General features: G+C 43.1%; 1 protein-coding gene and 1 non-coding gene across 2 annotated transcripts in view; both read right to left on the minus strand.

Moving 5' to 3' along the window:
• The window catches only part of Smg8 (SMG8 nonsense mediated mRNA decay factor), a 7702-nt gene extending 633 nt beyond the window's left edge, over positions 1 to 7069 (minus strand). Inside the window, exons 1-3 of the mRNA XM_028772393.1 lie at positions 5280 to 7069; positions 3891 to 4036; positions 1054 to 1926 (exon numbers count right to left, since the gene is read on the minus strand). Of these exons, the coding sequence (XP_028628226.1) occupies positions 1054 to 1926; positions 3891 to 4036; positions 5280 to 7038 (2778 nt within the window). The 5' untranslated portion in view covers positions 7039 to 7069. The remainder of the gene's footprint in view (positions 1 to 1053; positions 1927 to 3890; positions 4037 to 5279) is intronic.
• Positions 7070 to 9007: 1938 nt separating this feature from the next.
• On the minus strand, positions 9008 to 9114 carry LOC114625214. The gene has a single exon (XR_003712023.1). It is a non-coding gene; the product is annotated as a U6 spliceosomal RNA (small nuclear RNA).
• Positions 9115 to 13386: the final 4272 nt, after the last annotated feature.

Raw genomic sequence — 13386 nt, forward strand, 5'->3', positions numbered from 1 at the left:
CCTCACCTCACCTCACCTCACCTCACCTCACCTCACCTCACCTCACCTCGGTGGATGTCTGGTTCCCTCAGCTCTCTTTCCCATTTGGCTAGATTGTGTTTTTTTGTTTTGATACTGGATCTTTCTCCCCAGATCCCTGGCCGTCCTAGAACTCACTCTGTAGACCAGGCTGCCCTTGAATTCTGAGATCCACCTGCCTCTGGAGTTCTGGGATTAAAGGCCTGCATCACCATGCCAAGCTTGTTTGGTTTTTGTTTTTGACTGTACGTCTAAATCATCAGGTAAACTAGGGTTAAATCAAATTCTTACTAACAGCTGTAACCGTTAAAGCAATAAAAATCTCTTGGATTTAAAAAGAAATTAGGTACCTGGGGATTTAGCTTAGTGAGTAGAGGGCTGGCTTAGCGTACCAGTGAGCACATAAACAGCTAATAAATAAATAGATAAGAAAATGGAAATAAAATATTTAAGCAGATATGGGGCTGGAAGGAAATTCTGTGCTAGAGCACATAGACGGCAGAACTCTGAGTTCTAGGTCAGCCTAGTCTGTGTTTCAGGTTCCAGGAAAGCCAGGGCAGCAGAGAGCTGGTCTCAAAAAACCCAAATAAGTAAATAAATAAAAGTGAGAAAAGCAAAGGGCGGGAGGAGTTCAGTTGGTGCACTGCTTATCAAGCAGACATGGAACCTGGGTTCAATCTCTAGCTCTGCCTAAACTAAATGTGGGTGTGAACCTCTGCCGTCCTAGCCGCAAGGTGGTAGAGACTGAAGGGTCAGAGTTCAAGGCTAGTCTGGACCACACGGTCTCAAACAAACAAACAAAAATTAAAATAATTGTCATGGGCTTGGGATACAGCTCAGTTGATAAAGAAGAGGGATACACACACATAATCCCAGCACTTGGGAGGTAGAGATATCAAACTACACATTCAGTTCCAAGTCAACATGAGCTTACATGCTTTGTCCCATAAAGACCACCAAGCCCCCATTGTTTGACCACCAACCATTGTTTGTTTGTTTGTTTTCTGTCGTTTAAGGGAAGGTTGCATTTCCTACCTGAGGCATCAGTATTATCTGCAAAGGAGCATCAGGAACCACAACAAAAAGCCTCATAAGTTGAGCATAATGTGGCTTCAGCCCTCTGCCCTGTGACGAGGACAGGATGTACAGGGGCATGTCACAGTTGAGGGCTTTTAAAGCCGACTCCTTCGGTCCACTTCCCATCACTTTCATTACTTTGTCAGGCCCTGAGCACATGAACCTCCGACCTCGAGAGTCTTCATACTCAAAGCCAACAAAAGCTCGAGCTATGTCGTCCCTCCGCCTTCCTCTGCCCATCACCACTGCACTTCTCTTCCCAGGAATAGCTTTATTTGGAGCAGGCCAGGAGTTCGTGTCTAAGTCTCCTTCATCTTCAGCTCTAGTCCTGATGACAATGTCCCAAGGCATAAGATAGTTTGTTCCTGGAACGAAGCCCTGTTGGTCCAAACCTGTATGAAAGTTGTACGACTTCGCCGGGCCTAATTTAACCAAAGACCAGCTGGAAAATTTAGGTAAGAGACCTTTTGGGCAATTTGAATGTAGCATGCCTGGGAGATATTCAACTGTGGATGCCTGCCGGTCAACCAAGTTTGGTCTCTTCTCAGATTTTACTTCTCCTTGACCATGAACTTCTGGGTTGTCTCCTCCTGCTTGTGGGTCAGCTGGGTAGGTCCCTAGGCTATCTGTTGATTGGCCCAAGCTCAAAGCTAAACTCAGGCTTGTGCTTTCTCCTTGGGTTTGAGGTTCTTTCTCTTTCAGTTTCTCAGCATCCGAGTCTGCTGGGGCAGGAGAGGGTTCATTTTTAGCAGGAGCAGGATCTGGAGTACTTGGCTCAAATACAGGGAAATTGATATGATCCAATTTCCCACAACATTTTTCTTCCAGAAGCTATAAAGAGAAATAAGAAGTGGAGACTTTTTATTTCAAATAATACATTCTTCTTGGTATGCTCATTTAAATCAGTAAACAAAAAACACCCCCCCACACACACATTTTACTGATCGGAGAGTGGGTAGTGTGTGCTTGTAACACAGTATTTGAGAGGCAGGCTGAGTGAAGCAGAACTCAATGCTCAAAGCTAGCATGGGCCACAGAGCAAGGTCCAGATTATCCTGAGCTAGTCATCTCTACACAAGTAAACATACACTACACTTTAACAAACAAGACCAGCAATCAGTGGATGAGCAGAGAAGAACATGGAGGTTTGTTCTCCCCCCACCCCCCCTCACATGAATATATGAATTTAATTTTCTGGGTACTGAAGTAGCAAGAACTATTTCTATATTCCAAAAGAATCCAGTATGTATTATTTCTTTAGGCAGTGTTTCTAAGCAGGGCTCTGTTTTTAATGCCAGTGACCATTAGTGTGATAAGTATTAGAAAGAGTACTGAACACATTTGCTGCACTGACCCACTTAGAAAAAGTAATTTAAAAAATTGTTTTGGAGGAGTGGTTTTATAATCAGAAATTTATCTCTTTTTGACTTCTGTTTAAAACCATACCAGTGGAGATGTAGAGAGATGGCTCAGTGGGTAGGAGGACTTGTTCTTATAGATGACCCAGGTTTGATTGCCACCACCCACGTGGTGGCTCACAAGCATAATTCCTGTCTCAGAGGATCCCACGCCGCCTTCTAATTTTAGTGGGTGTTAGCAACTGGGCATTCCCATTGGCCTACCCTCAGGGACCTAGAGGCAGCTTACATCACCACCCTCCTCCAGCAGGTGCACCAGGTGTGCTAAGTGCAGCACATACGAGGGCTCCCAGCCGCCCCAGCTCTCTCTCTCTCTCTCCCATTCCCCCTCTCTCTGTCTCCTCTGTCTGTCTGCCTCTATCTCTCCCTCATGTTCCAACTCTGAAAAGGCCTTTCGCTCTCCCCTCACCCAAAAAATATCTCAGCATAATTTCTCAGTGGCACACCTTTGCATGGGCCTGTCAAAGGTCCCCTACATGTAGTGAGAGTTTTGGAGCCTTGGTTTCTTTGAAAAATAGAGAAACATTCTAAGAATATGTTTTTGTTTTAATCCCAGAGGCTGCTTCAGATTGTCCACAGCAGCTGACAGTGGACACCAAGTACACACGTGCTGGACATAAGCACACAAATGCAAAAAACTCAAGACAAATAACTTCAGCTTCAGTGGGTCCAACACCTTCTTCTGGCCTCCACAGGGATGCACACACAATATACATTCACACACATAAACATTTAAATAAAAATATCATTGATGAGGTATTCTAGTAACAAATAAGACTGTGCAGATGGATATTTTTGAGCTAGATAGTAAGAGCTTCTTCTCAAGCCAGGCATGGTGGCTCATGCCTTTAACCTCATCTCTCAGAAGGCAGAGGCAGGCAGATCCCTTGGAGAGTTTGAGGACAAGCTCCAGAACAGACAAGAATACACAGATCTTGCCACAAAAATTAACTAGTTAATTAGTTAAAAGAGGCCTCTTTCCAAATAAATAAGTAAAAATCTTTAAAAATAATTGCCGGGTGGTGGTGGCACACGTCTTTAATCACAGCACTTGGGAGGCAGAGGCAGGTGGATTTCTGAGTTCGAGGCCAGCCTGGTCTACAGAGTGAGTTCCAGGACAGCCAGGGCTATACAGAGAAACCCTGTCTTGAAAACAAAACAAAACAAAACAAAAAAAATAAATAAATCTAACTACATCATTTCAGTAGTTTATATATTTTATATGTATAAAATATGGTTTAAAATACCAAAAAACAAGAAGTGCATGTAAAGAACTTGCCCTTGTTCTTTATCATTGCAGTTGCATTGGCTTTTCTAGGTATTCTGCTATGGATAATATTCAGTCGTTAAGAAAAAAAGGAAAGCTTCAGAGTCTACCTGGTAAAAGTCATAGTTAGCAGCCTTGATATCGAAGGGGTCGTCTCGAGGTGCCTGCTTCCTTCCACAGTTGCAGGCTCCGGTGGAGCGGGCTCGGCTATTGTGGTAGAGCACAGGAGGGTTCCTATCTGCCTCTGGTTTTTCTCCTGGAAGGTGTAACCATCATTATTAATCACACAAAGACTCTGCAGAGCCAAGTTTACTTTGTGTTCGACAACAATCAACTCCCCAAATTTTTCTGGCAATTAAACTCATATACACACAAACAAGCAAACAACAAACATCTTGATTAAATTCACAAGAATAAAGATTTCCCCTTTTTCAGCACTGAGGATGAGACTTGGGGTCTCATTCATATCTGCAGTGCGGGTGCGGCAATCTGGCGGCAGAGGCAGAGGGAGCTCTAAGAATTCAAGGCCAGTCTGGTCTACAGTGAGACCCTGCCCCAAAAATAAATAAATAAAAAGTCAAATTTCTAAGTGATTGTTTTTTCCTTCTGTGTCACATCATGAGTGATCTTTCTTTTCAATATATCCCTATAAATTTAACAAAAACTCTTTAGGATAAAGGGTGGCCATGCATTTTCTAAAACTTCATCCCACTTAAAACTTCCCATCCACCAACTCACTAGAGTTCACTGTTTAAATAAAAAGAAAATTAGACATGGGGGATGTTTTCATGTTAGAGGCAGAAGATCAAATTTAGGGCTGGAGCTGGCAAGATGACTCAACTGGTAGCCGAGTTCCATACCCAGGACTCATGGGCGAAAGGAGGGAACCTGACTTCCACATAAATGTCATGCAGTCACATATCCACACATACAAATACACACACACACCGTATTTGTGTATGGGTTCGCATGCACAGACACACACAATTTTAAAAATAAAAAGAAAGTATCTGTTGGGTATGGTGGCACATAGACTCCAAAAGCAGAGGCAGGAGGAGTTCTGTGACTTTTAGGTCAGCTTGGTCTACATAGTGAGTTCCAGGTCCAGCCAGGATTACACAGAGACCTTGTTTCAAAAAACAACAGAAAACAAACAAAACAAAGAAAGAAAGAAAAAAGTATTTCCTGTAAAATTTCTGCAAAGCTCTTTAAAAAAAAAAAAAAAACCCAATACATACCAAACAAATCATCTTAATACAAGAGTAAAAAATGGCTCAGCAGGTACAGTGCTTGCAGCACAAGGCTAACTCCATGAGCCAGATCCTTGGAACCCATGTAAATGTAGGAGACTACTGGCCTCACTACACTGCCCTCTGACCTCCACAGGTACACTCCCGTACACACACACACACACACACACACACCATACATGCACACACACTAATACTAAAAGCACAACTCAAATTTTCAGTGCAAAATGTTAGGAACTTTGTAGCTACCTGATTTAGGTAAGGAGTGAAATTTGTGTACACAGTGTTGGTCAGTCAAGCTCCTCTCTTCACAGAGCTGATGGCCATTGCTCCAAAATTTGTAGCAGTCTTCGTGTAACTGCATGGCGTATTTGTGAAAGGCTGGACCTCGAGCATGTTGACTGTATACCCGAAGAGCCTGAGCAAGCTGGTTCTTATGGACTGTCATGGTGTAATTATGCGGCAAGTTTGACTGGTAGGCACTATGAGCCATGGGTAAAGCTTTTTGGCACCGGTTTTCGGAGAATTTTGTGTCTATATCCAAAAAGCCTTCTAAGACTTTAATACTGCTTAAAATCTTAGACGTTAGCTCCCCAGTGGGTGAGCCCAAGTCCTCTTCCTTCCCATCAATGGCCACTTCATACAGCTTTGCAGCTGCGGAGATCCACTTCTGGTAAGTGGGCAGTTCAAAATGGGAAGGCTGTGGGTTCCTGCCCACACTGTCATCAAAACCTTTTTTGCTTAGGACCAGCTCCACATGCTGCCATAGGAATTCTCGAAGAGTGAAATCCACTAGCTGGCCTGAAGAACTCGAGGTGCTGCTATCAATGTGGAAGGAGAGCTGTTGCCGGCTGTGCTGTCTCATCGCTTGGTACCGCCTAGGTCCAGAAAGGGGTGCGGGCACCAACAAAGATTCGGGGTCTTTTACGGTACAATGGCTCCTAAGTTGATCCAGCAACATGCCGATTGGGTCCTCCTCCTGGCTTCCGGGAACTATGTACACAAAAGCTTGGTTGGCAGGTACTGTAAAGAGGCAGTTGATACTCTGATTAGTCAAGACTCGACTTTTGCGGAAGATTCTATAGATCTGATCCTCCAGGGCATGCTGTAGTCTTCTTTTAGGAGAGTGCTTCTTGGGTTTATCTGGATGAGCTGTATCTTGGCTTCGAGGGGGTTCCACCTTAAGGGCTCCATTGAGTTGAAAGAGGAAAAGGAGTCTAGGTGGGCAAGGTCGACAATTTAACTTCCAGTCTTTGCCAACTGGACAATCCTTAATGGCTGTTTTGAGGAGGGGTAGTACTTTCTGTCTTAGTCCATCCAGGGCTCTGAATACTCGATCATAAGTGATGTCAAAGGAACAAGTTGGATGGACCAGGAGCAAGATATGACAGACAGAGAAGAGGTAAAGGAGACTGAGACATTGCAACTTCTCTTGATGCTTCCAGAACTCGTGTGTTTCTGCATGCGGTAAAGAGAGGCCCCCTCCAGCTTCGCCGCTCTGGAGAGCCCGACAAGCACGCAAAAGCTGTGAATTGTCACAGATGGAAGTGAGAATAAGATACAGAACTTTGCTTTCCTGATTGTAATAGGCCTGCAGAAGACTAAAGTCCTGGGGACCTGGCTCAGCTCGGTTTCCTTCCGCCGTAGCCATACCTCCGCGAAGAGAATCCCCGGCAGCAGCCCCCGGGTCCCCGGCTCCTCCTGCCTCTCCGACAGAGACAGCTTTGGTCTTGATTCCAGGTCCTGGATCCCCAGGGTCCTGATGGTGAAAGAGTGGGAAAACCTGTCGATCGCACACAGTGTTCACCAGAGAGAACTTCTCCGAGTTTAGGCGCAGAGCCGTCTTGCCGAAGATTCCCACCACGCAGATCTCATCTTCCCTCCACGGGGGCTCGAGCGTGCCAGCCGCGTTCCCCCCGCCTTCAGCGGAGGGGCCTCCGGGACTCTCAGAGCCCAGCCAGGCCGACGCCCCCATGAGAAGCTCTCGCAAGCTGACCGGCCCCGCCATTGCGGAGAAGGAGCTTCCTCTAGCGTCCTTCCGGTCCCTCTCTAATCCCAACCCACCCGGTCCTATTGTGAAATCCCTCCTCCGTGTGTTAGGCCCGGCTTTTCTCTCAATTTAGTTCCGAGTGTCTGTCCCTGCCCCCACCACACCCTTCCACCCCACCCCCCCTCCCCCCTTGCTTTTTAGTGTCCTGCAAAGTCTTAAAGCTACGTTTACTCAATTCCAGACTGTAGAGATTGAGATGTCGAAAGCTAGATTGGTTGTAGTTTCAATTTAAAAGAATACACCAAAACCCACAACAGTTCCAACTGATTCTTCTAACAGCTCAGTGTGGGTGGTTGCTTATACTCTCGCCTTTTCTGAAGACTGAGGCAGGAGAATGCCTCTCTCTCTCTCTCTCTCTCTCTCTCTCTCTCTCTCTCTCTCTCTCTCTCTCTCCCCCTCTCCTTCTGAGGCAGAAGATTTCTTCCTTCCTTCCTTCCTTCCTTCCTTCCTTCCTTCCTTCCTTCCTTCCTTCCTTCCTCCCCACCCCCGACCCCGTTCTACCTTTTAAATGGTGGGATTAAAAGCAGGCACCACTACCACCCAGCAAGGAAGGAGGATTCTTGAGCTCAGTAGCTCTGCTAGCCTGATAACATTCCAAGACCCTGTCTCCATAAAGAAAACAAGGAAAGAAGGAAAGAAGGGAGGGAGGGAGGGAGAGAGGGAGGGAGGGAGGGAGGGAGGGAGGAAGAGCGAGCCAAGCATATTGTTGCACTTCTGTGATTCCAACATTCAGGATGACAAGGCAGGAGAATTGGCTTGTGTTCAAGACCTGCCTTGACTACAGAGTTAGGTCCTAGCTCCAAAATAGGGGAAGAAGGCCCGGGGCGATGGATCAATGATTCAGGTGAAGTAAGTACAGCTCTTGCAGAGAAAAGGAGCTCTTGTCTTGCAGCACCCATGGCCTGCAAAACCACACACACACACACACACACACACACACACACACACACACACACACATTAATCTTTAAGAAATAGAAGTGTATAGTGGCCCATGCTACAACCCCAGGACTTGGGAGGTGGTAGGATGATTAGACGTTCAAGATCATCCTAGACTATGTCTCAAGTTCAATGCCAGCCTGAGCTTTAAGAGATCTGTCTCAAAACAAACAGGTAAACAACAACAAAAGAATTATAGAAATTCTTGAGAGGCAGAGACAGGTGGATCTCTGAGTTTGAGTCCAGCCTGGCAAACAGAGTGAGTTCCAGGACAGCCAGGGCTACACAGAGAAACCCTGTCTTTACACACAAGCAAACAAACAAACAAATTGTAGAAAATTGTAATCTAGCAATTTAACATAGTGGAAATATAAATAGTATGTGTGTGTTGCTGGAGATCTAACTCAAGTCTTTGTGAATGCTAGGCAAATGCTCTACCCCTTCATTTGTAATAGATTCTTTCTCTTTCCTCCCTCCCCCCCTCCATTGTAGACTCAGTTGGCCTGGAACTCTTGTTCCTCCTGATTGGTCTACCGTTTCCTCCCAAGTGTTGGCATTATAGATGTACACCATCCACACTTTTCATTTCTTACAATACTTTTGGTTTTAGACATAGAATTAGGTCATTTTACATTCATGGAATTCTTACTTAGAAAGTCAAATAGCAGCCATAAAACAGCATAAACACATAGTATTCACTGCGCATAGTGCTGTGCTAAGTCTTTAGGATGGGAGTGTAGCCCAATGGTAGAACACTTGCTAAGAAGCCTTAGGTTACATCTATAGCCCACAAAACAGAACAAAACAAACAAAACAAGCAAACACACCAAGAAGTAAAGGCCTACAGCAGAGGGACACAGACTTAAGTCATGATAGTAATATTTATTGTATATAATGCTGGGGACTGAACCTTGTGCATGCAGTTTTTAAAATACTAAATTATACTTGGATTCCATTAATTCTTCTCAACCAACCTCTGTTTGTTTTTTTAAAATACGGACCCCTTCATGAATTTTCATGTCATCCTTGCATAGGGGCCATGCTAATCTTCTCTGTAGGTTACCAACTTTCAAATGTGAACTGCTGAAGTGAGTACCTCAACAACTCTTAACTAAGAAGAACTTAAGAAATAAATGGATCTTTAAATATATATTATTTTACTTCCTGCTATGTGTGCATGTGTGTGTAAGTGCCACCATGCACATGTGATCACAGGACACTTTTCTGCAGTTGGTCCGTCGTCCACTATGGATTCCAGCGATCTAACTCAGTTCAGATCATCAGGCTTGCTTGGCAAGTGCTTTTTATCCACTCAGACATCTTGGTGTCCCTTTAAATATATATATTTTAAACATCATATTCCTTTTCTGCCTTCCTCCATTTTTAGTGAGAAATTTTTAGTAATCCCATTCTTGGGTGATGGAGTCAGGAGCCATTTACTGTAACAAGCAGGCCAGTGATTACTAAATGTTAGGGAAGTGATGATAGCATTGCTTTTCATAGCACTTACAATGTCTATTGGTTATTCATTTTTACATTTATTTATTTATAGCGTGTGTGGTATGTAAATGTGCATACCGTGTGTGTGTGTGTGTGTGTGTGTGTGTGCGTGTGCACATAGTGTAGTATAAATGTGCATACTATGATTAACATATAGAAGCCAAAGAACTAGTTTGCCATCTGGGATCTTCAGGTTGTCAGGCATAGGCTGGAGAGATGGCTCAGCAGGTAAGGGAACTTGCTGCTTTCACAGAGGACCAGGTTCAGTTTCTAGTATCACATGAGATAGCTCACAATCACCTATACTTCCAGTCAAGGAATTTGAAAGCTTCTCTGGTGTTCCTGGGCACTAGGCATGCACACAGTGCACTTACTTACATGCAGACACCCACGTGTACGCATAAAAGTGGTAAAAAAAAAAAACTTAACAGTTGTCAGCCTTGATGGAAGCACTTTTACCTACTGAGCTATCTCAATGATCCCAGTCTCCTCGTCCTCCACCTCTCTTCCCCCCTCTCTCTCTCTCTCATAGTTGTTTGTTATTACTTCTTGGGACAGGATCTTCTCATTTGAGTCATACCAGTCTTGGAATTGCTATGTAGTTGAGGATGGCCTTAAGCTTCTGACTGACCTTGTCTCAACTTCCTAGAGGTATTCAGAACCATTCCTGATTTGTATTCGATGCTAGGGATCAAACCCAGACCTTTGTATGTGGTCCAACTGAGCTACATCCCAAGCCAATATACTTTTCTCTTCTTTGGACAGGGTTTCACTGTGTATGGCTGGCTTCAAACTTGATATATATATATATATGACTTACTTCAAACTCACAGAGATCCCCCTCATGCTGGAATTAAAGGTGTGTACTACTACACCCAGTTCTTTTCATTAAAAAAAAAGAGAGACAGAGAGAAAACATTTTATTTATTATTAGTATTAGTAATTACTGGGTGCATGTACATGATGTATGTGGAGAAGCATGTCACGCATGTCACAGTGAGCATCAGAGGACGACACTGTGGAATTGATTCTCTCCATCCATCTTTATATGGGATCCAGGAATTACACTCAGGTCCACCAGGCTTGTTAAGTAGTCACCTTTACCTGCCGAACCATCTCATCAGCCCCCGTGTCTTTCGTGTAGTATTTGTTGGTTTTGTTTGTTTGTTTGTTTTTTTGAACCTCATAATGTGTTGTGGTGGTACACAGCTTTGATCCTAGCATTCCAGAGGTAGATGAAGGTGGATCTCTGTGAATAAGGAGTTCCAAGCCAGCCCAGCTAGACGGTGAGACCCTGTCTCAAAATGAACAAAACAACATGAACGCTAGACGCATTTGATAAACAGTAGTTTAATAAAACCAGACAATGTGCAGAGTACACAAGTGCTTACAGTAAAAAAGTATATAAATTCTACGATAAAAATTAGTAAACAATTTAAAGTAGGGACATCTTAATACTGATATAACAGCAATAGCAGCTTTACAAGATTTTTATTTTTTTGAGGCAGATTCTTACCAAGTTCCCCAGGCTAGCTGAGGGCCTTGAACTTATCTTCCCTCCACCTGTTTTCCAAATAGCTGGCACAAATGGCAGAAGCCAGCATGCCCAGCCTAGTTTTTTTTTTTTTTTAAATGAGACTTATATGCTATAAGAATGATCAAATTATTTGTTATTTTGTACAGTACATAGTGGTTTATTACTATTGTAAACATTATAATTTCCCACAAAATAACATTCTATTACAAACCCTTACTTTATTTTCAGTGATCATTTCCCTTATTTTTACATAATATCAAACAAGCTAGCATGTTTTCAAAAAAGTTCTGCTGGATTTGGTGGTGCTTTCCTTAATCCTAGCACGCAATAAGTAGAGGAATGAGGACATAAAAGTTCAAGGTCGTCCATGGCTAAACAGTGCCTGGACAGAACGGGCTACATGAAAACCTGTCTCAACAAACCATAAGCAAACAACCTTCTAGCTGGTTCTAGATGTATCTCTTCTGTATCATAAACATACATGTGGATCTCATAAACAGGACTACCTCTTAGGTGCTAAACACTGTCCCTAGGACTACTTTCCAGTCTAATGACTTTCAAACACCATGATTTGTCATCTCAAAGCACTATCATTCAATAGAAGTAATGGGATTTCTGGAACTACAACTCTGTGGTAGGATTTCTTTCCTACCATTGTGCAGTAACAGCATCAGAGAGGAGCCTGAGGCTGGGAGTATGGCTTGGCTCGGATCACTTGCAAGAAGCACTCACCCAGCATGCTCAAAGCCCTGAGACTCCTCTGCACTGAAAAAGAAAGCTACTTCTGCACCTTGAGTGACACTCACTTTACTGGGAATTACCCATCTATTCTCCTTAGAACATATGTGATGGGATCCTGGCTAAATCTACATAGTGTTTAGTGCCAGGAAGACATGTGGTAAACTATGGGATCCCAGAAATAAATTGCAATTTTTCAGGAATGGACAAATAAGGTAGCTACCTAGGCAAAATATAAGGTTCTTAGTTAAATGTGAATTTCAGAGAAGTAATAACACATATATACATAGGTGTGATGAATTCTTAGTTACTTTTGTAGTTGCTGTGATGAAATAGCTGAGAAAAGGAAGGGTTCCTTTTGGCTTATAGCTCTACCATACACTCCATTGTAGACGGGAAGGGAACAAGATCGCAGGAGCGTAAAGCAGCTGGTCACACTGCATCCACAGCTTAGGGTGAGCTATCCCTGAGGGTAGGTTATCCCATCTCAATTAGCCTAATCGAGATGGAAAGCCATCTTCCAGGTAATTATAGATAATATGAAGTAGATAATTAACCACCACGTGAATGAGTGTGTGTATGTGTGTTAGTACTAGGGTTTGAACCCAGGGCCATAAACATTCTAGACAAGCACTATATTCCAGAACTCCCTGCAAAGAATTAAATATAGTTTTTAAATGTAAGTTCACATCATTCAATATTAAGGAGATATTTCTACTAGCTTAGCACATTCATGACCTTGAGTTCCATCTGTAACACTCAAATATTTGTTGTTTATTAGGACAGATTTATTCTTAAAGCATATTTATGGTTTATCTGAAATTCAAATTTAATGGAGTACCTTATATTCTTATTTGCTAAGTCTGACAGCTCTAGACTAGCAAGGATGTATGAAGTCCAGTGGGAGATACATCACTGCCAGCAAATATACAGTCTGGTAAGGAGCAAAGCAGGAACCGGCTTCATGATAAAACTGCTACAGACCATACAGAATCCTTGGAAAATAGAAGGAAAATTCTATTCTGGAAAATAGAAGGTTCATGTGAAATCATGAAGACTTTATTTGACTGCTGGAAAATGGACAGCAGATATAAAAAGCAAGGAATAAAGGCTGGAGGTGTAGGTCAGGGTATATGTACTTAGCAATGTGTGAGGAACGAGTCCAGACCCAAAAAGAAGAGAAGGAAGAGGAGGAGGAGGAAGAGGAGAAGGAGGAAGAGGAAGAGGAGGAAGAAAAAAGAATGAAGAAACAAGAAAGGAAGAAAGAAAAGAGAGACAGAGAGAGAGAGAGAGAGAGAGAGAGAGAGAGAGAAGACTCAGACTATGTTCTTAATGTCATAACTACCTTTATATAACAAACTATTTTTACCGTTAGTATTTCCTAGCATATTTATTAATCTTGTGTGTTGAAGGGGCACATATCATACATATCATAGTACTTTTCTTCCCTCTATTTGGGACCTAAGCATTGGACTTGAGTCATTAGGCTTGGTGGCAAGTGTCTTTATCCTTTGAACCATATTGCTAACCCCTATGGAATTAAATTTGAATAGCCACTCTAATCTAAATTGGGTAATTCCAGGATAAACACTA

The sequence above is a fragment of the Grammomys surdaster genome, unplaced genomic scaffold, assembly GCF_004785775.1.
Source record: "Grammomys surdaster isolate TR1022 unplaced genomic scaffold, NIH_TR_1.0 213, whole genome shotgun sequence".
NCBI lineage: Eukaryota > Metazoa > Chordata > Mammalia > Rodentia > Muridae > Grammomys > Grammomys surdaster.